Raw genomic sequence first — 18,819 nt, forward strand, 5'->3', positions numbered from 1 at the left:
CTGTGCGCGATAACTTTTTTATTTTTCCGTCTACGTAGTTGAGCAAGGGCTCATTTTTTGCGGGATGTCCTGTAGTTTCCGATAGTATCAATTTGGAATACATACAACTTTTTGATTGCTTTTTATTGCATTTTTTCTGGAAGACAGGGTAACTAAAAAAGTGTATTTCTGGCATTCTTTATTTTTTTTTTTTCGGACGACGTTCACCGTGCAGGAAAAATAATGCACTACTTTGATAGATCGGACTTTTACGGACGCGGCAATACCAAATACATATTTTTATTTTATGATTTAGATTTTTTAATAATAGATATGGCAAAAGGGGGATTTAAACTTTTATCACTTTTTTTTTTTTTTTTTTTTTTTACAATTTAAAAAACTTTATTGATCTTTTTTTTACTTTACTTTGAAGTCCCCCTGGGGGACTTTAACATGCGATGCTTTGATCGCTCCTGCAGTATGACGTAATGCTATAGCTATAGAACTCAACCATCCAAATTATCAGCAACCAAAACAGATTTTTTTTTCATAGTCCCAAAGCTCATCCCATGCTGCAATATGAAAGTTTTATAATGTTTTGCCAATTAAATTGAAAGAAAAAAAAAAAAACCACTACGGAGAAAACTGCAGCAGCGATCCAGATTTTTGGTCATCTGATGATGAAAACAATACGTGAAAAAATAAATTATACAAAAATGAACTTGGCGCTTCATGTCCTTTTCAGGAATAAATACAAAATTTACTTTTTAAGAATTTTGCTGAAAACTGCAGAATTTAGCAGGTTGCGGCGCCCCCTAGCTGACCACAGCATGAACTGCAGATTAAAAAGTCACAACAATGGATGGGGTGATCATCCGTTCATCCTCAGCCGAGCAGAGCCGAGTAGAAGATTGACTGCCTCTCTGAGCCTCGGTCACGTGTCATGGCGGCGGAACTGCTGGAGGTTCTTCCTCGTCAGAGTCAAATTCAACATTTTCATCTTTCACCCACTTCCCCGTGCCATCCGGAATCCACCCAGAACTGCGGAAATACAGAGCGGAGACTGAAAAAAAATGACCACAAACTGTCGAAATAGGGGAGTCATTAGTCATCAGCAACAGTTAATCCCATGTGGGTGGTGCTTACCTCCTCAGAGACAGGTAGTGCTCCATTACTCGCCTTCTCTCGAGATCCTCACTAGGCTCCTCCCCCTTCTCAGAAGATTTCTGCAACTTTTTCTTGGCTTTACCATGTTTTTTCAAATGAGAATATCTACTGGTACCTGAGAAATAGTAACGAGTTGATAATTAATGTATGTATACACCCAACCTGTTACAACACATTATATAGAGGAGATACCCAGGTCATACCAGCATGGTCCATCTAACTATATACAGGATTATATATGCACAGATGGTATAAGTTATACAGGAGATGCCCAGGTTATAGCAGCTGTACAAGATAACTTATGTACACAGTAACGCCACCGGCAGAACACTGAGTGCAGCTCTGAAGTATAATAGAAGGAAAGAAAATAAAATTCTTCACCTGTGGAGCTGCTCTTTGGACGGGAAGTCTCAGCTGTGGTGTTGGGTAGGACAGGCTGAGTGTTTACTGGAAAGCTGCTGGGTGGAGAAGACAAGGATTGGGGAGACGTCTTGACCTCAGAAGAGCTGCCCGTCCATCTCACAACTCCTGGCCTGGGATAAACAGTGAGATGAAAGGGTCATTTAAAGGAGAATGCTGCTGATCAATAGTAACATTAGACCTATTGAGGGAGGAAAAGCCATCCGTCCCATCCTAGAGTTCTGTCCTCCTTGGTCTGGGAACAGCGGTCAGATCTCAGCTATGGTCCCCATCAGGTGCAGGACTGGCAACCAACATGAGTCTATAGAGGGGTAAGATAATGGCTCCTAAACTTCCATGAAACGGAACATCCCTTTAAGCCCCGGCTGCAGCGTAGTACCTGTTCCTGGTGCAGCAGCTGTTATATGGTGCAGCCTTCAGCAAGGCATGCTGGGTGATCTTCTTGGTCTGTTCCAGGAGGGGAGCCGGGGGCTGCAGAAAACAGAACAGATGCAAGTCAGACATCTACAAAGGAGATTACCCAAATATTTGATTTTCTTCCCATTTTTCAGTCCAGTGTTGGCCTCCTTTGGCCCCAATGACTGCAGTAACCCTACGAGGCCGGTTCCACCAACTTCCCATAGAGGTGTGGAGAGATCTGCCTCCACTCCTCGTGGATAGATTCAGTGATGCGGTGGATGATGGGACCATGGATACAGCGTTCTAGGTCATCCCAAAGATGCTCGATGGAACCGAGATCCGGACTTTGGGCGGCCAATGAAGCTCGCAGACATTCTGCTTCTCAACCGTGACATGATGATCGTCCAGGCCCATATTTGCCACTATGGCGTCCAGACAGATGGGGGTGGCCAGAGAACGGGCAGTCATTTTTTTGCCCTTTCCCAAGTCATACATTTCTGGCATATTTTATGCCAGTTTGTGGCGTAAATTATACATAAATCTGTTGGGTCTGGGTGACCACGCCCTCTCCTGAAAAGCCACGCCCACCTTTCAAAAACATGCCAGCACAGGAGGAAGAGAAGTTGCAAAATTTCTGCGCAAAAATTTGCAACTTTTCTGTGCCAGTATTCTCATGTAGACCTGTTACCGTGTTTTCCCCCCCAAAAAGCCCTACCTCGATTTTTCAGGGGGCTTGAAATATAAGTCCTACCCTGAAAATAAGCCCTAGCTAGATTACATAAAAAAAAAAAAAAGGAATACATTACCTAGCAGGCTTGGTCCAGGTCTCTCCGCTGCTGTCCGGAGCTCATCCTGCAGTCCTCGGCCGCCCACAGAAGATCACTTCTTGGTTACAGGATTCTTAAAGGGGTTGTCCCGCGCCGAAATGGGTTTTTTTTTTTTTCAATAGCCCCCCCCCCCGTTCGGCGCGAGACAAACCCGATGCAGGGGTAAAAAAAAACAAACATCCGGTACTTACCCGAATCCCGGCGCTGCTGCGACTTCGTACTTACCTTGCTAAGATGGCCGCTGGGATCTTCTCCCTCGGTGGACCGCAGGTCTTCTGTGCGGTCCATTGCCGATTCCAGCCTCCTGATTGGCTGGAATCGGCACACGTGACGGGGCGGAGCTACGAGGAGCCGCTCTCCGGCACGAGCGGCCCCATTCAGAAGAAAGAAGACCGGACTGCGCAAGCGCGTCTAATCGGGCGATTAGACGCTGAAATTAGACGGCACCATGGTGACGGGGACGCCAGCAACGGAACAGGTAAGTGAATAACTTCTGTATGGCTCATAATTAATGCACGATGTACATTACAAAGTGCATTATTATGGCCATACAGAAGTGTATACCCCCACTTGCTTTCGCGAGACAACCCCTTTAAATGCTGCCTCCAGGAAGCGATAGCTCTGATTGGTTCTTGAGAGCTGCTCAGCCAATCAATGCAGTGCTCGATGATCCAATGCAATGGCTGTGATTGGTTAGAGACCAACGGGAGGGACCTGGACTCATTTCCCTCTCCCCAATAAACACCCAGGCACCCTCTGCAGGACATGCATGTGTATGGGGTAGTCGGGGGTGGTAGCGATCATCTCAATAAGTGTTTGGATAACTGCTGTCTAAAGTATATAGCAGCAGCTTTAACCTGACTCACCGATAGGGCGGCACAAACTCTAAATATGGCCCTGGCTTGGTCATGCTGGTACTAAAGTATTGCCACGGGGCAGGTGATGTCGCATTATCCGGGATGTCTCTGTATGGGTGGCTGCCCTGGACCCTCTTGGGGTCAGGACGGGGAGATCCCACAGGTCAGGCTCTCATTGATGGCTATGGTATCTGCTACTAGATGAGGATACCCCCGATACTAGAGAATGCTACCTGCTCCCCGGCCTCCTCCGCCCGGACGTACTGCTCGTGCTGCCGCTTCTGCACCTCATTCCTGTGAGCCGCCTTCTTCCCATAGAGTCTCAGCATACCTGGTGGGATGGAGGAGAGCAGATCGTAAACCAGCGAGACCCCAAATCACAATCCCCGACCTCCTGCATGCTAATAAGACACTGATGCAGATGCTGGGTCTACATGACAACAGTGAAGCTGAGACGCAGCGCGGCAGGAAGTGTTGTCAGGAGATCCCAGCAGCCTCAGCGAATGCTTAACACTTCCTCTATCCATGTACTCACAGGCCATGTGCTTCTTCCCATTGCGGTGCACGACGAGCATCTCCACGGTATTGAAGACCGGCCGGTGGTGACACACGGTGCAGGCGTAGCTGAGACAACACAAGCATCCGTTACAGCAAGCAGGGGAATCCGCCACCCCCAAAATACTAACAATCTGGAATAACCCCTTCCTGACCGCACATTGGGGGGGGTTAATCACGCAGCATATGACATACATTGTTCTCTGCGGGTCGGTGCGCTTAGGAGAATACCAAAATTATATATATTTTTAGGTTTTTTCACTTTTGCTATATGAAACCCCTTTTTTGGGTTTTTTTCTAAACAAAAGAGTAAAAGGGCATAAAAAAGTTTTTGGTTTTTTTAAACATTTTTTATGTCCCCGCAGGAGACTTGAACCTGCGATCATGGGATCCCTAGGCTAATACGTGGCAGCTAACGTATTAATTCTGCCGAAACTACAACTCCCAGCATGCCCCAACATAAGGCGTTAACACTAGAGTTGTGGGCGGAGTTTCAGGTAAGCACCTCAGTAACAGAGCAGACTGGCCTCCCGCCCCTCACCTCAGGCGGCTCCTTGTGGGCGGCGGCCTCCAGACTATCGCTTACCTCCCATTTTTAGTGAGCAGCGCCTCGTCCTCCGGGATGTAGCTGGCCAAGAGGTCGGCCACTCGCCTTTTCTGTACAGAAAAAAGAAAAAAAAAGGTTACACCTTTAAATCTTCCCCTCTAAATCCTCACCGCTGCCTCCATATTATGACTCCTCCCTCTTAAAGTGACAGTGGCAGGTATTACTCCCAGGCACAGCCCAAGCCTTACAATAATTACACTACAAATCCCAGCATTCCGTCTCTAGCCATTCAGAGGCTGAAACAAACTCAGGCCATGCTTAGAGTAGTAGTCCCCCAGTAACTGGATCGTCCCTCCCCTCTAGGCCGCCATTACACCTTACCTTCAGTAGGTTCAGCTGACTACTATCGTCCCCGTCCCGTTTAAACGACATGATAAAACTCCAACCGGGAACCGTACTTCGACGCAAAGCTTCATGGGCAATATAGTTTGTTTACAGGGAAGCGCCTATTCCCGCGAGATATGTCCTGCGCGCAAAGCTTCATGGGAGATGTAGTTTGTTTTTACTACAAAGGGCCTATTCCCGCGAGGTACGTCACTACACGCAAAGCTTCATGGGAGATGTAGTTTGTTTTTACTACAAAGGGCGTATTCCCGCGAGGTACGTCACTACACGCAAAGCTTCATGGGAGATGTAGTTTGTTTTACTAGAAAGGACTACTGTATTTTCGTGAGTTACGTCACTCCGCGCAAAGCTTCACGGGAGATAGGCATGGGGAATTTTTGTGCGACACACCAGTTCTCGCGCGTCTCCGTCGCTCGGCGCAACTATTCATAGGAGATGTAGTTCGTAGTGACGGACCGCAGGTTGAATCAGCGAACCCAAACCACTAATCAGGTTGAATCAGACAACCCAAAGAACCAATCAGCTCCAGTTCTCTCGATTTACGTCGCTGCCGATGACGTCTCCGCCCGTTGCATGCCGGGATATGTAGTTTTTTTGGATTAATGCTGCTACGGCATGCCTGGACCCCTCGACTACACATCCCAGGATGCCTTGCTGCTGTCACCGCTGGCCAGCTGCTGTTGACAGCTCCATGCAGTAGAAGGGTCTTCCAGGACGCCTGGGGGTGGTCGTTGCGGGCTGGAGCCCCCCTCCCAGGCGGTGGGGGTCATGTGATGCACATCATGTCGTCCATTCTCCTTGTTTTGCACTTGTAATTGAATTATATGCTGCTCTCTTCTTCAGTGGCATCATGTGACGGCGACAAGGACCTTATTGTGCTGCAGGGAGAAGCATGGAGGACAGGGCCGGTGACTGCGGGCTGCTGCGGGGCTCCCGGACGCGCTCCTATGGTAGTCTGGTCCAGTCGTCGTACTCCCCGGCCCGCGTCAGGAAGGTGGAGCACCTGGTGCAGCCGGGGGACACGCTGCAGGGACTGGCGCTGAAGTATGGAGTCACGGTGAGGGGGAGACGTACTACAACTCCCAGCAGGCTCACGTACGGGGAATCGTATGGCCATGGTTGCTGTAGAACTACAACTCCCAGCAGGCTCACGTACGGGGAACCGTATGGCCATGGTTGCTGTAGAACTACAACTCCCAGCATGCTCACACCACTATTTGTAGGGTCCATGGTGGCTTACGGACAGGCGGCTCGTAAATTCTCAGTACTACAACTCCCAGCATTTCCAACAGACCACCTGTTACGTTTTCTTCTTGTTGCCACAAGTAGCCAGTGTGGGACTACAACCCCCAGCATGCTCATATCGGCTGCCCTATAGCAACTGAATACTTGGTGTATTGGAGATGCTGGGAGTTGTAGTTCTTCAGCAGCCAAGAATGTAAGAGTCTGGCTGTCATGTTGCGAACAATGAATCCTACAGATAGTGAGATGCTGGGAGTTGTAGTCCCACCTCACTGTTTGTAGGGTCTTCCTGTAGTCCTTCGGCCACTGTGGAACTACAACTCCCAGCATGTCCAGTAGACAATTTGTTTAGATTCAGTGGGGAACTATAACTCCCAGCATGCTCACGCCACTACTTGTAGGGCAATATTATGTACAGGCTAATCTTACATGTTTGCTTGATGTAGTACTACAAGTCCCAGCATGTCCGATAGACCATTTACATAGTTGTGTGTGGTCATGGGTATATGATGTAAGCATGCTGGGAGTTGTAGTTCCAGAACACGCTCTGTAGAGGTGAAGTGACTTGTGTACAGGTAGACTCTTCTATTTTGGCTTGTTGTAGGACTATAACTCCCAGCATGCTCGCAACATTTATTTATTTTCAGGATGGATGGTGGCCTACACATGGCCGACTCTTACCTTCTTGGTGGGTGTAGAACTACAACTCCCAGCACACCATCTGTTAAGTTGTATATCGACAGAGGTGGGACTACAACTCCCAGCATGCTCATATCGGCTGTCTGTACCAACATATAACAATTGAACAGATAGTCTGTTGGACATGCTGGGGGTTGTAGTACTACAGCCCTGTTTGTAGGGTCGATAGATACGACTCCCAGCAGGTCCGACAAGCTGCTATATGACATCACAGGTGGTCTGTGGGGAACTATAACTCCCAGCATGCTCACGACTCTCCTTGCAGGGTTGATAGTTCCTGAAATACAGGCAAGTCTTACATGTTTCCTTGATGCAGTACTACAACTGCCAGCATGACCAATAGACCATTTGTTAAGTTGCTATGTGTAGACACGGGCAGCCAATGTGAGCATGCTGGGAGTTATAGTCCCACAACACGTTTTGAAGGGCTGCTAGTGATTTGCATACAGATAGACTCTTCCATTTTTCGGTTGCTGTGGAACTATAACTCCCAGCATGCTCTCAGCGTCTGCAGAGCTGATAGTTTTTGCCATACAGGTAACGCTTACATGTTTCCATGATGCAGTACTACAACTCCCAGCATGTCCAATAGACCATTTCTTAGTTGCTATATGTGGACACAGGCAGCCGATATGAGCATGCTGGGACTTGTAGTGCTTCAGGCAGACATGTACGGTAACTTCTTACTAGCTGTAGAACTACAACTCCCAACATGCCTACTAGCAGGGTCGCTGGTTGATGTGGAACTACAACACCCAGCTGTACCTAAAATGACTAATGGGGCTGCTGTTTGCTTATACGCAGGACCCTGATGCTCCCCAGCCGCTGTGGTACTACAAGACCCAGCATGCCCAATACGTTGTAGACTTCTGCCGTCAGCCGCTGGCGTACTACAAGACCCAGCAGTCCCCAGTGTAGGTGGCTTATATAACCGCAGTCTGGGATTTTTCTGGGCCTGCAAACTATTTATGGGGCGGCTTACACTCCTGCCTTTGTGGAACTACAAGTCGCAGCCACCCCGCTGCACTGTCCTATATGCTGCTCCGTGTTTTGGGGGCTGTAATGCGCAGTGGCGCCCCCTGTGGATGTCGCTGGCAGCACTTATGATTTCTGGGGATTTCCGTGTAACTGGCTGACGGCTGAGCTGTCCGGCTCGTTAGCGCGAGGCATGTAGGCGCGTCAATGGGAACCGCGACGATAGAGGTCACATGACTACCACGGCCACGGCATCTGTTCAGCTCTGACTAAGGACTCATTCGCATTGGCGTACTGGCGCCGCGTATTACGTGCAAGATACGCAGTGAATAGCAACAGTGGGTTCGTCACATACGCAACCATATAGGCCATAGAAGCGAATGGGATTGCGCAAATCTGGCGAACCAAAATTGGCGTTTTTCAGTCCGTGAATACACTGAATATTCACGGACCAAAAGACGCCCGTGTGAATGAGCCCCGAGAGCGAATTCTGCTCAAAAGGCGTCAGTGACATTTTGTAGGACGCTCCGAGGGCCGACCGTCTCCGCAGACCGCAGTCATGTGACACCCATTCACATCGGTGCATCTCTCTCTGCAGATGGAGGAGATCAAGAGAGCGAACCGACTCTACACCAACGACTCCATCTTCCTGAAGAAATACCTCAGCATCCCCGTCCCGACCAACGGGGCGCACACTACGGAGGACGGCGGGACGGCGGGCGCAGAGAAGGAGGCGAGCCGCCCTCAGCGCAGCATGTCCGTGGACGCCCGCAAGGACGACGTGTCCGTCGTGGACTTCATGAGCAAACTGGACACTAGAATCCGCGTCTCCAAGAGGGCGGCGGTCAAGAAGATCCGAGAGGTGGAGTCCACGTAAGTAGCGTTACGCCGCACACGGGCAACGTGATGTCGTCAGAGATCAGATCTGATTGGTCCGTGTTCACACAGCGGGATTTTTGCCTCGTAAGTTTAGATGTCGCAGTCAGCGGGAGGGGGGACCCCTTCCTGCACCCCATCGGTACCCCTCCATGGGCTAGCATGGCAGCTACACATTGATGTCCAGCAAGCCCTGTCTGTGGCAATATCAAAAATCACTTTATACGCGGGTATTGCACTATATAGTACAAGCGAGCAAATGGCCACAAGTTCAAGTCCCCCGTGGGACTAAATAAAAGTGTAAAAAAAAAAAAAGGTTTAATAAAGTTTTTGTTTTTTTTAAACCATAAAAAAAAGAAAAAAAATTCAAAGTTCAAACTAACCTAAACAATTAAAAACCTGACATATTTGGTATCGCCGTTTTACGTAAAAGTCAGAACTAATAAAATATCACACTATTTATCCCGCATGGTGAGGCCGGTCTCACAAGGGCGACGGCGATATCGCTGCTACGTACACAACTTTGTAGCGTCAGTACTGCTTTTTTCTTGGGAAAAACGTAGCATTGAATCACCGCTTCCTGCGACTTTGTTGCGCGATAAAACCGCATGATTTTATAGCAAGAAAGTTAATCGGACTTTCTAATGTTAAAGTCTAGAGATGAGCGAGTAGTGCCTTAGCCAAGTATCTCCCCGCTCGTCTCTAAAGATTCGAGGGGTCGGCGCCGGTGACAGGTGAGTTGCGGGGGGGAGAGAGGGAGAGAGAGATCTCCCCGGCTCTCCCCCGCCGGCCCCCGAATCTTTAGAGATGAGCGGGGAGATACTCGGCTAAGGCACTACTCGCTCATCTCTATTAAAGCCCCATCGCACGAAAATCGCAAGTTGATGCGAAAAACAAGGAGGCTCCGTAGGGAAACATGGGCTACAAAATGGCGCAAATTGCGGCTGTATAGAATATGCCGTGATTTTGTATTCTCGCAATGTCGCAGGCTACAAAACATCACTCATGTGAATGAGCCCCTTGGAAAGCAGGGGCTCCACATACATGCGATGTAACACTGTCGCGTTGCTAGAAAATCGTGCGCTTTGGAGCCCGTGTGAAAGCGGCCGAAGGTCATAATAATGGAAAAAAACAAGAGTGGGACGCCAGAATTGCAAATTGTCCAGAAGCTTATCCCTCCCACAGTCCAAGGTATGAAGCACATTCAGGTGGATTCAGCACCGCTTCAATGGGGGGCAGTGTAGAGTTGGGCATCCGGTTCCCAGGTTCACCTTCCTGACATTTAGCAGTAAGAAACTTCAATGTACGGGCAGATATATACCTTTTTCACTAGAGATGAGCGAACCTACTCGGCCACGCCCCTTTTTCGCCCGAGCGCTGCGATTTTCGGGTACTTCCGTACTCGGGCGAAAAGATTCGGGGGGCGCCGTGGGTGAGTGGGGGGTTGCATCGGGGAGTGGGGGGGGCAGAGGGAGAGAGAGAGGGCTCCCCCCTGTTCCCCGCTGCTACCCCCCTGCTCCGCCACGCCTCCCCCCGGCGCCCCCAGAATCTTTTCACCCGAGTACTGAAGTACTCGAAAGTCGCGGTGCTCGATCGAGTAATTACTCGAAACGAGTAGGTTCGCTTATCTCTATTTTTTACCTTTCTTTCAGGATTGCCTCAGTTCTCTCCAAAAATGTTGACATTTTTGTTCTTTTATTGGAATAAAAGTATCAGGAAAAGTGTTCTAGATCTACTAATACTGGTATTATTCAGAGAGAATGCCCCCCCTCGTCATCTTCCTGAGCCTCTTGGTTTCCGAAATGAATTATGCTGGTCAGTGACCTCTCTGTATTTCTTGACCTCCTGACTAGAGATGAGCGAGCATGCTCGGTCAAGGAGATTACTCCAGCGAGCATCGGCATTTTCGAGTAACTGCCTACTCCTCCAAAAAGATTCGGGGGGGGGGGGGGGGGGGGGGGGAGAGAGAGAGACCTCCTCCCCTCTCCCCCGCCCCCCCCCCCCCCTTCCCGAATCTTTTCGGACGAGTAGGCAGTTACTCGAAAATGCCGATGCTCGCTGGAGTAATCTCCTTGACCGAGCATGCTCGCCCATCTCTACTCCTGACCCGATGGGTCTGAAACTTGAGCTTTTTATTCTAGTAGCGAACAAATGTGCAAAGTTTTGTAAAAAGGCGAGCTGCTCGGCTGTTGCCCCTCGGGTGATTTGTCCTGAAATGACCCACCCATGTCAGACCTGCATCACTGGACACTCAGAAATGAGGCCTGCAGGTTCGGTGCCATTAGGCCAGTATGTATAAGGGATGATTATGTCCCAGAGTTCCCCCTTCATCATGGAGGACACATTTTTAATGGTGTTTCTTACTTTCAGAGCCCAGGAGGAAGCTTCAACCCCTGAAGAAGCCGTCCGATACCAAGGCCCCAGAGGAGAAGGCTCCCCCCAAACTGCCCAGCGTTCCCTGCTCGGACCGGTCCCTCTTACCGTCACCACGCGGGCGTCTGCCCTCCGAGACCGAGAGGATGAGATATTCAAACTCTGACCTCTGCCTGTTTTATTTCATTTCGTGTTCTTCTTTTTTTTTCTTTTTCTTTTTTTTTTTCAAAAAATGTTGAAAAATGATTTTAAAATGTAAATTTCTGCATTCGGACACGGAAATTCCAAATTCTTCGATATGCGGCTGAAATCGCGTGCCGTGACCAGGGGTGTAAAAGTTCTTAAGAAATTGAGTTTTTTGTTTTTTTTAACTTTTTTTTTATTTTTACATTTTTTTATATTTCATTTTTTTCATTTTTATATTTTTAATTTTTGAGCTTAAGAACCAATAGAAATACAAATTTTTTTTTTGTACTTTTTTTTTAAATCTCAGGGTCTATAAATTAGAAATCCTATGCACACATAATTCTGGCGCTCATCCATCCGTGTACGAAAGAGACGCCATTCACGCCATATTCATAATGATTAGATTTTTAATATGTACACACTCTATGGCAAAAGTTTGTGCACCCCTGAACGCCTTCTCCATATGTGCTGTTATTGAAAAACTACGTACAATTGAGTGATTAGGATCTGGCTTTACACTTTTTCAGCCGCCACTTGGCATTGTGCGTCAAAGGCCCGTGCTCGACGATGATGAGCAGTTCTGCTGATGTTACTGCCACCTGGAGGTTTTCTCAGTAAATGCACTTATAAATGACCACGGCAACTCTAGGAGAGCGGACATCTGATCAAATGACCCGTTGGGCAGGTGGTGTCTTATGATAGTGCCCCGTCGCTGGTCTCCTTACCCTTCTATGGTAGTGTTTGTCTAATGGAGCCCTCTGTATGCTGTATTTGATGGGCTTGGCTGCAATGTCTTGGGGAGGGGGGGGGCACATACTTTTGGACATATATTGCAGGTATAGTTCTAGCAACAGTTGTGACATTTTGTTCTCAGCTCAGCAGGTGGCGCCATTGTTCTGGGATGTGTTACACGTTCCTTTGGTACCTGCGGTAATCCCGTGTCTTTGTGCCTATAACCCGTTCTACCGATACCATGATGTTCATTTTAAATGCTTTTCTGCACAGCTGTAAACGATTTGCCGTAAAGCGTCATTTCTGCCGTTAATATTCTGTACGATGTTCTATTTCATGGCGGACGTGTGAGGATGTTACACTACAGCTCAGCTTAATGTTATCGTTGGTTCACAATGGTCAGGCTGGAATCTCTGGACGGTGTAGACCTTTTTCTTACCCCCAGAGCTGTAAGCGGTGGTTAAAGTCCTGGTCACTTACCCGCGGCGCACACCGACCTTTGAACCACGGCTGTATAATATGTAAATACTTAAGATGTTATACAATAACTACCGGGAGTTCTGAGAATTTCCACTGGGTTGTCACCCAGCTTTATCAGGCACCTGAACAGTTAAAGGGGTTGTAACTATCGATTGTGGGCAGGATAGGCCACCAATAGTAAATCAGTGGGGGTCTGCCGTGTGGGATTCCCTCTGATCAGCTGTTCTCTGGGTCATTGTTTTGGGGCACTGAGCAGAATTCTGCAGGAAGCTTACAGCTCCGTTTCCATTGCGGTGGTCAGGCTTGGTATTACAGGCACAACTCACATTGAAGCGAATGGGAACTCTGCTTGTAATACTAAGTATGGACACTACAATGGAAATGGAGCTGTCTGCTTCCTTCAATAATTGGCTCAGTGCCCAAAAACACTGGCCCAGAGAACAGCTGATCAGAGGGAATCCCACACGGTGGACCCCCACTGATTTACTATTGGGGGCCTATCCTTTAATCAGCCTAGTTATTCCACACTCACTCAAGCCCTTAAAGGAGTTGGGTCAAGATGCTTAATTCCTCGCAGAATGCAGGGTGAACAGCTGATGACACCTCACCCCGGTCTTTTTACCCCCGCAATCAGATGATTTTGCCGAGTGAAGTTGCAGCCAGATACACATTTTCCCTGCAGTGACCTCTGCAGGGAAAATGTAGTATTACACGATGGCCATTCACATAAAGATCCACCAAAATGGGAGCTGTTCTTAGTGAGCGGCTCTTCATTCTGGGTCATAGCGGGGGGTCCTGGACATGTGATCCCACTCTATAAGGGTCATGTACCCTAATAGAGCATATGAACAAGGGTTGTGCAACGAGCACTACCCCTTTAACACCTTCACAACATCCAAAGTACATGTACATTGGATGCATGCAGGGGTTCTGTGGAGCGGGTACCAAGTTTACTCCATACACAGCGGGTGTTGGCTGTGACACCCGGCCGCAGCAGCTGGAATTGGAGATAAGCCTGATCGTGGCTATTAACTATTTAACTATCCCTGTTAATTTTGAGGCTTATTTCACATAGGCAAATGCTATATCGGGCCGTGAACCCCGTTTTTGCGCTCCCCAACGTGCGACGTCCCAACAGAGGTGTTTTTGTGCTAAAACCGCCTCGCATCACTTCAGAGAAGTAGCAATCCCCCGCAGCGGCTTTTAGCAGTTGTGAAGGATCGCGGAGTGTCCCCCATTGCTTTCAATGGGTAAACCTCGCACACCCTGCCATGCTGTACTGGCCTTATTGATGATAATGGGCAATGCGAGGCATTCCGAAGGAGCACCCAAAGATAGGACATGCTGTGATCTTGTCCCGCGATTTGGGAAAATATCACTCATGCATATGACCACATTCAAAAGAATAGAGTTCATATTTGTGAGTCTCGCAACACACAAATCTCACTCGATTTTCTTGGCCGTGTGAAACTGGCCTGACATTTGCGCTTGGCAAGTTCGGCCTGTCCCATTGAAAATGAATGGAATAGCACTGTGCATGCGCCACTGCCACTCCATTCACTTTCCTCCTCACTGATTGGGGACAGGGTGTGTGTAGCAAGCCTGCAGTGAGAAGGTTTCGGAAAATGGGAACCCCCATTCTTGTGATCAGTGGGGTCTCAACGGTCGGACCTCCACCAGTCGGTTAGTCTTGACCAATCCAGCGGATGAGTGAAAACTTGGAACAATGTCCAGGCTCTGGTTGTACCCCTTAATAGTATAGACTCCATATCGAACCCTTTGCCTATATACATTGTCTGCTGGTTAAGTGTCCCGCCTGCGGCGCTGCGGTTATAGAAGACCAAATAGCTTAGACTTTGACTCATTTATAGGTTTCTACTCAGTATTAGTGGAAGAGGTCTATTTCATTGGATTTCTTTAGAGAGCTACAGACGCCCCGCGGCTTCGTTTGAGATTATGCTTACGTTTTATAGAAATTTTGTATCAAATTATTTATTATTTTTAGTGTTGATTTTGTGAAAGTTGGCCAAAATAATAATAAAAAAAGTGAATTAAAAATATTGTAATTTCTTCATTAAACTCTTCTGTCACATAAAGTTTTGTAAAAATAGGTTAATGTGTGCAATTGTTGGAGACTTTAGTTGAAAGGGATTAAATTTAAGATTTATGAGATTTTTCTTTCATTTTTTTTAAAGGGTCACTCCAGCTAAAACACATTTTCCCAATGCTGTCCCCCTCACCTTATTGACTGTTACACTCTTGAGGTCTCCTCTGTGTATTGCCACCATTCTCCTGCAGTGCAGCCTCTTGTCTGATACTTATCAGGCACCATCTTGATGGTGAGATTTTTTACTTTCGGTTTCAAATCAATCCCGTGTTGCATCAGTACAGCAGTAGAATCTTAAAGTTGGAAAGAGCCTCCAGGGTCATCTGGTCCAATAGTTAGAGGTTATATAATTTTTTTGGCGGAAGACCTGAAGATCTGCTCCATAAAACCTTCACCATGAAACTCTATGGATCTGAATCAACAGGCTTCAAATATGGTGCTTGACAGTAGTCGCCCCGGGCTGAACGGCATCAATCACACTATTGGCAAAGGAGAACCTAAAGTAGCCAGGACAATGGGCATGATGCAAAAGGGGAAAACCCACAAGGGAGTCCAATTGCTGATGTAGCCCATGGTGAAAAGGGTCACCTGGGCTACAAAGAATGGTATACCATTGGAACAGTCATGAGCATTGGAAAGCTGGACATCATCAAAAAAGAAATGGAAAGAATGAGTATGGATCTAATGGGAGTCAGTGAACTGCATTGGACTGGGTTTGGGGACTTCTGCTCCGATGACTACACCACTTATTACTCAGGAAATGAGACGGAAACGAAAAAAAGGGGTTGCAATTGTGGCAAACAAAAAAAATCGCAAAGTGAGACCCCCAGATACATCAATGATAGGGTTATGTCCATCCACATTAGAGGAAAACCTCTAAATGTGACCATCATCCAACAGCAAATCCATCTGAGAAGGACATTGAGGACTTCCATGCCTACGTCCAGAGTGCATACGACAGAAACCCCAAGAAAGGACTTTATCTACATCATGGGTGATTTCAAAGTCGGAGAAAGAGAAGATGGAAGAGTGGTCGGCAAACTTGGCCTAGGGGAGAGGAATGACGCTGGAGCCACCTTGTGCAGATCTTCTAGGAGAACAAGTTTAGAATCACCAACCTCTTTAACCTGCCAAAACGACACCTCTACACCTGTAAACCCCCAAATGGGCAGCATCCCACCCAAATCGACTCCATTTCTGCAGAGGATTTAAACATTCAATTTTCTCAGCAAAAACACTACCAAGTGCAAACTGTGGCTCCGATCACTAACTCCTTATAGCAAAAGTCAGGGTCAGGCTATGCAAGCTCAAGTGTCCTGCCATGCGGTTGAAATCTGATATCCTCAAGATCCCTACAGAATACTCAGTCGAGGTTGGACTTGCTCAGACAGGAAACTGGAGACCCAAATGAAATCTAGACAGAGATAAAGGGAAACCTCACTAAAATTGCTCAAATATATGTGCCATACAAGAAGCCAGTCCGTAGTGGTAAGTTTGCTAATTGCAACTGCCCTCCAGATTTCTGATAAAAGGAGAGAGAGGCTGCGGGAAGGCTGGACAAGGTGAGGTGACTCAATACCAAATTCCAAAGAGAAGCCAGGAAAGACAAGAACAACTTCCTGAATGCCCGAAGAATAAGCCTTGAAATAGCCTATAAGAAAGGTCATACCAGGGAAGTATTTGCCACTCAGATTCCCCGTGCCCGAAAGATGCTTCTGAAAATCATCCATCCTGCGCTTGGGCAATACTGTTGACCTGAACGTGCCGTTCAAGCTGGATTCCGCAAGGGCAGAGGCTCCCATGACCACATCGTTAGCCTGAGGTGGATCATTGGAAAGGCAAGAGAGTTTCAGAAGGAGCTCTACCTGTGTTTTATTGATTACACCAAGGCTTTCGACTGTGTTGCGAATGATAAGCTTTGGGAAGCACTAAGAGGTGGGAGTACCAGCGCACCTGATCACATTGATCAGGTCCCTCTACTGCCATCATGGTTAAAGATCAAAAAGGGCACAAGGCAGGAATGTTTCCTCTCCCCTTTACTTTTAAACCTCTAAGTGATCATGAGGCGGCTGCACTTACAGTGGGGGAAAAAAAGTATTTAGTCAGATACCAATTTGTACAAGTTCTTCCACTTAAAAAGATTAGAGAGGCCTGTAATTGACATCATAGGTAGACCTCAACTATGAGAAACAACATGAGAAAACACATCCAGAAAATCCCATTGTCTGATTTTTAACGAATTTATTTGAAAATTATGGTGGAAAATAAGTATTTTCCACCATAATTGAAACAGTTGAAGTTACTGGTGCTTGTCGGACGATCAGACGCTCCTCTCTACTGGTAGTCTGTAGGGGGCGTTCTACACCTGATCACCTTGTGTGCCCCCATCCACTGGTCCCAACATCTCTTAACAGTCTGGTCAGACGATCCTCTTTGCGGCTGGTCTGTTGGGGGATTCTGAGCCCGGTCACCTTGTGTGCCCACACATATCCACTGGTCCCAACATCTCCTAACAGTCTGGTCAGATGTTCCTCTCTACTGGTGGTCTGTAGGGGGTGTCCTGAGCCCGGTTACCTTGTGTGCCCCCATCCACTGGTCCCAACACCTCCTAACTGTCTGGTCAGGCCTTCCTCTCTACTGGTGGTTTGTAGGGGGCATCCTGAGCCCAGTCACCTTGTGTGCCCTCACACATCCACTGGTCCCAACACCTTCTAACAGTCTGGTCAGACGATCCTCTCTACTGGTGGTCTGTAAGGGGCGTCCTGAGCCCGGTTACCTTGTGTGCCCCCATCCACTGGTCCCAACACCCCCTAACTGTCTGGTCAGGCCTTCCTCTCCACTGGTGGTTTGTAGGGGACATCCTGAGCCCAGTCACCCCGTGTGCTCTCACACATCCACTGGTCCCAACACCTCCTAACAGTCTGGTCAGAACGGCCCAGGTGGGGGACAATTCATTGATATGACCATCCAGCTTCTCACATCCCAATAATGCGCCCCTCTCAGACTCTGTAACGGAGTGAAATCTCTTCTCTGCGTCGTAGAGGCGTCTAGTGGTCAACAAGCCCTACACAAGCAGAAGAAGAGGTCACTACACACAAGGAGCCTCCGAGAGCCTTTTATAGGCAAAGGGGGGGAACCACTTTTAGAGCCTTCAGTGACCAGACCATTCACCTAATAACCACAACTCTCAGCATCTACATATCTGTCTGAGAACTGCATAATGAATTTTACAGCAAAACGACAACTTCTTCCGGGGGCGGAGTGTTTTTGACAAAGTATGCTGAGCTGCCCATCAACCCCCCCGCTATGTGGCTGGTGTGTGGGTGACTGTTCATCAGTTTCTTGCACTTCTGCAATGCTCCTCTATATAGCAATCTGCCACCTGCTTTCTTCTAAGAAGTGGTGTCTGTACCTGCCCTTTTACATCTTGTTTTCAATGGGGACGGCAGCAGCAGCACCAGCCCCATTGAAAACATAGGGAGTACATTGCGTTTCCCTGACACAGCTATCACAGCTGTGGCAGAGGTCCACAATGCTATCCCATTGCTTCCAATGGAGCCAGTGCTGCTGCCACCCCATCAAAAGAAATGGGTTGCAGGCAACCACCGCAGCGATGATTTTCGGGGAAGGGCTTGAAATCTAAGCCTTTCCCTGAAGATCGTGCCTAGCTGCAAAGCGACACAACTTCACTTTAGTTTTCGTCCGCCGCTGACCGCGTATTTTAGCACACCCAATCATTGTGATGGGTGATGAGGTGCGCTAAACGGACAAAAAAAGAGCAGACGGTGCTCAAAAATCACGGCGCTGGAGAGCGCCATCCAGTGCCGTGATCGAATAAGTGTCTGTGAAGCCCCATTGAAATCAATGGGCGCGTTATACCGCCATTACCACAGCGTTCATTACGCCGCAGTAATAAACGCCTGTGTAAGAGAGATCCTATAGTGAAAGAATTGAAAAAAAAGGTAACTACTAAAAATAAAACAAAAGTTTCAT

General features: G+C 47.9%; 2 protein-coding genes across 3 annotated transcripts; one reads left to right on the top strand and one right to left on the bottom strand.

Moving 5' to 3' along the window:
* Positions 1 to 534: 534 nt before the first annotated feature.
* On the bottom strand, positions 535 to 5,287 carry SCNM1 (sodium channel modifier 1). The gene is made up of 8 exons (XM_066609046.1): positions 5,133 to 5,287; positions 4,791 to 4,861; positions 4,185 to 4,273; positions 3,883 to 3,980; positions 1,946 to 2,037; positions 1,528 to 1,679; positions 1,126 to 1,261; positions 535 to 1,020 (listed from the first exon to the last, which is right to left on the bottom strand). The coding sequence occupies exons 1-8, from the start codon at positions 5,181 to 5,183 to the stop codon at positions 921 to 923; spliced, it is 789 nt and encodes a 262-aa protein (XP_066465143.1). The 5' UTR covers positions 5,184 to 5,287; the 3' UTR covers positions 535 to 920.
* Positions 5,288 to 5,494: 207 nt separating this feature from the next.
* On the top strand, positions 5,495 to 13,103 carry LYSMD1 (LysM domain containing 1). 2 transcript variants are annotated; one of them, XM_066609048.1, is made up of 4 exons: positions 5,495 to 5,915; positions 6,000 to 6,213; positions 8,671 to 8,945; positions 11,319 to 13,103. In XM_066609048.1, the coding sequence occupies exons 2-4, from the start codon at positions 6,049 to 6,051 to the stop codon at positions 11,485 to 11,487; spliced, it is 609 nt and encodes a 202-aa protein (XP_066465145.1). In that variant the 5' UTR covers positions 5,495 to 5,915; positions 6,000 to 6,048; the 3' UTR covers positions 11,488 to 13,103. The 2 variants fall into 2 exon arrangements, with proteins under 2 accessions (XP_066465145.1, XP_066465144.1); XM_066609047.1 differs by having other exon boundaries at positions 5,495 to 6,213.
* The last annotated feature ends 5,716 nt before the right edge of the window (positions 13,104 to 18,819 follow it).

The sequence above is a fragment of the Eleutherodactylus coqui genome, chromosome 6 (genome assembly GCF_035609145.1).
Source record: "Eleutherodactylus coqui strain aEleCoq1 chromosome 6, aEleCoq1.hap1, whole genome shotgun sequence".
Lineage (NCBI taxonomy): Eukaryota > Metazoa > Chordata > Amphibia > Anura > Eleutherodactylidae > Eleutherodactylus > Eleutherodactylus coqui.

Bases quoted from the DNA above. Each gene is read 5' to 3' on its own strand.
- LYSMD1 (XM_066609047.1), top strand. From the start codon at position 6,049: ATGGAGGACAGGGCCGGTGACTGCGGGCTGCTGCGGGGCTCCCGGACG. The intron at 6,214-8,670 runs GTGAGGGGGAGA...CTCTCTCTGCAG, and splicing joins CGCTGAAGTATGGAGTCACG to ATGGAGGAGATCAAGAGAGC. The intron at 8,946-11,318 runs GTAAGTAGCGTT...TCTTACTTTCAG, and splicing joins ATCCGAGAGGTGGAGTCCAC to AGCCCAGGAGGAAGCTTCAA.
- SCNM1 (XM_066609046.1), bottom strand. From the start codon at position 5,183: ATGTCGTTTAAACGGGACGGGGACGATAGTAGTCAGCTGAACCTACTG. The intron at 4,274-4,790 runs GTAAGCGATAGT...GTGTTGTCTCAG, and splicing joins CTGCTCACTAAAAATGGGAG to CTACGCCTGCACCGTGTGTC. The intron at 2,038-3,882 runs GTAGCATTCTCT...TGTTTTCTGCAG, and splicing joins CGGAGGAGGCCGGGGAGCAG to CCCCCGGCTCCCCTCCTGGA.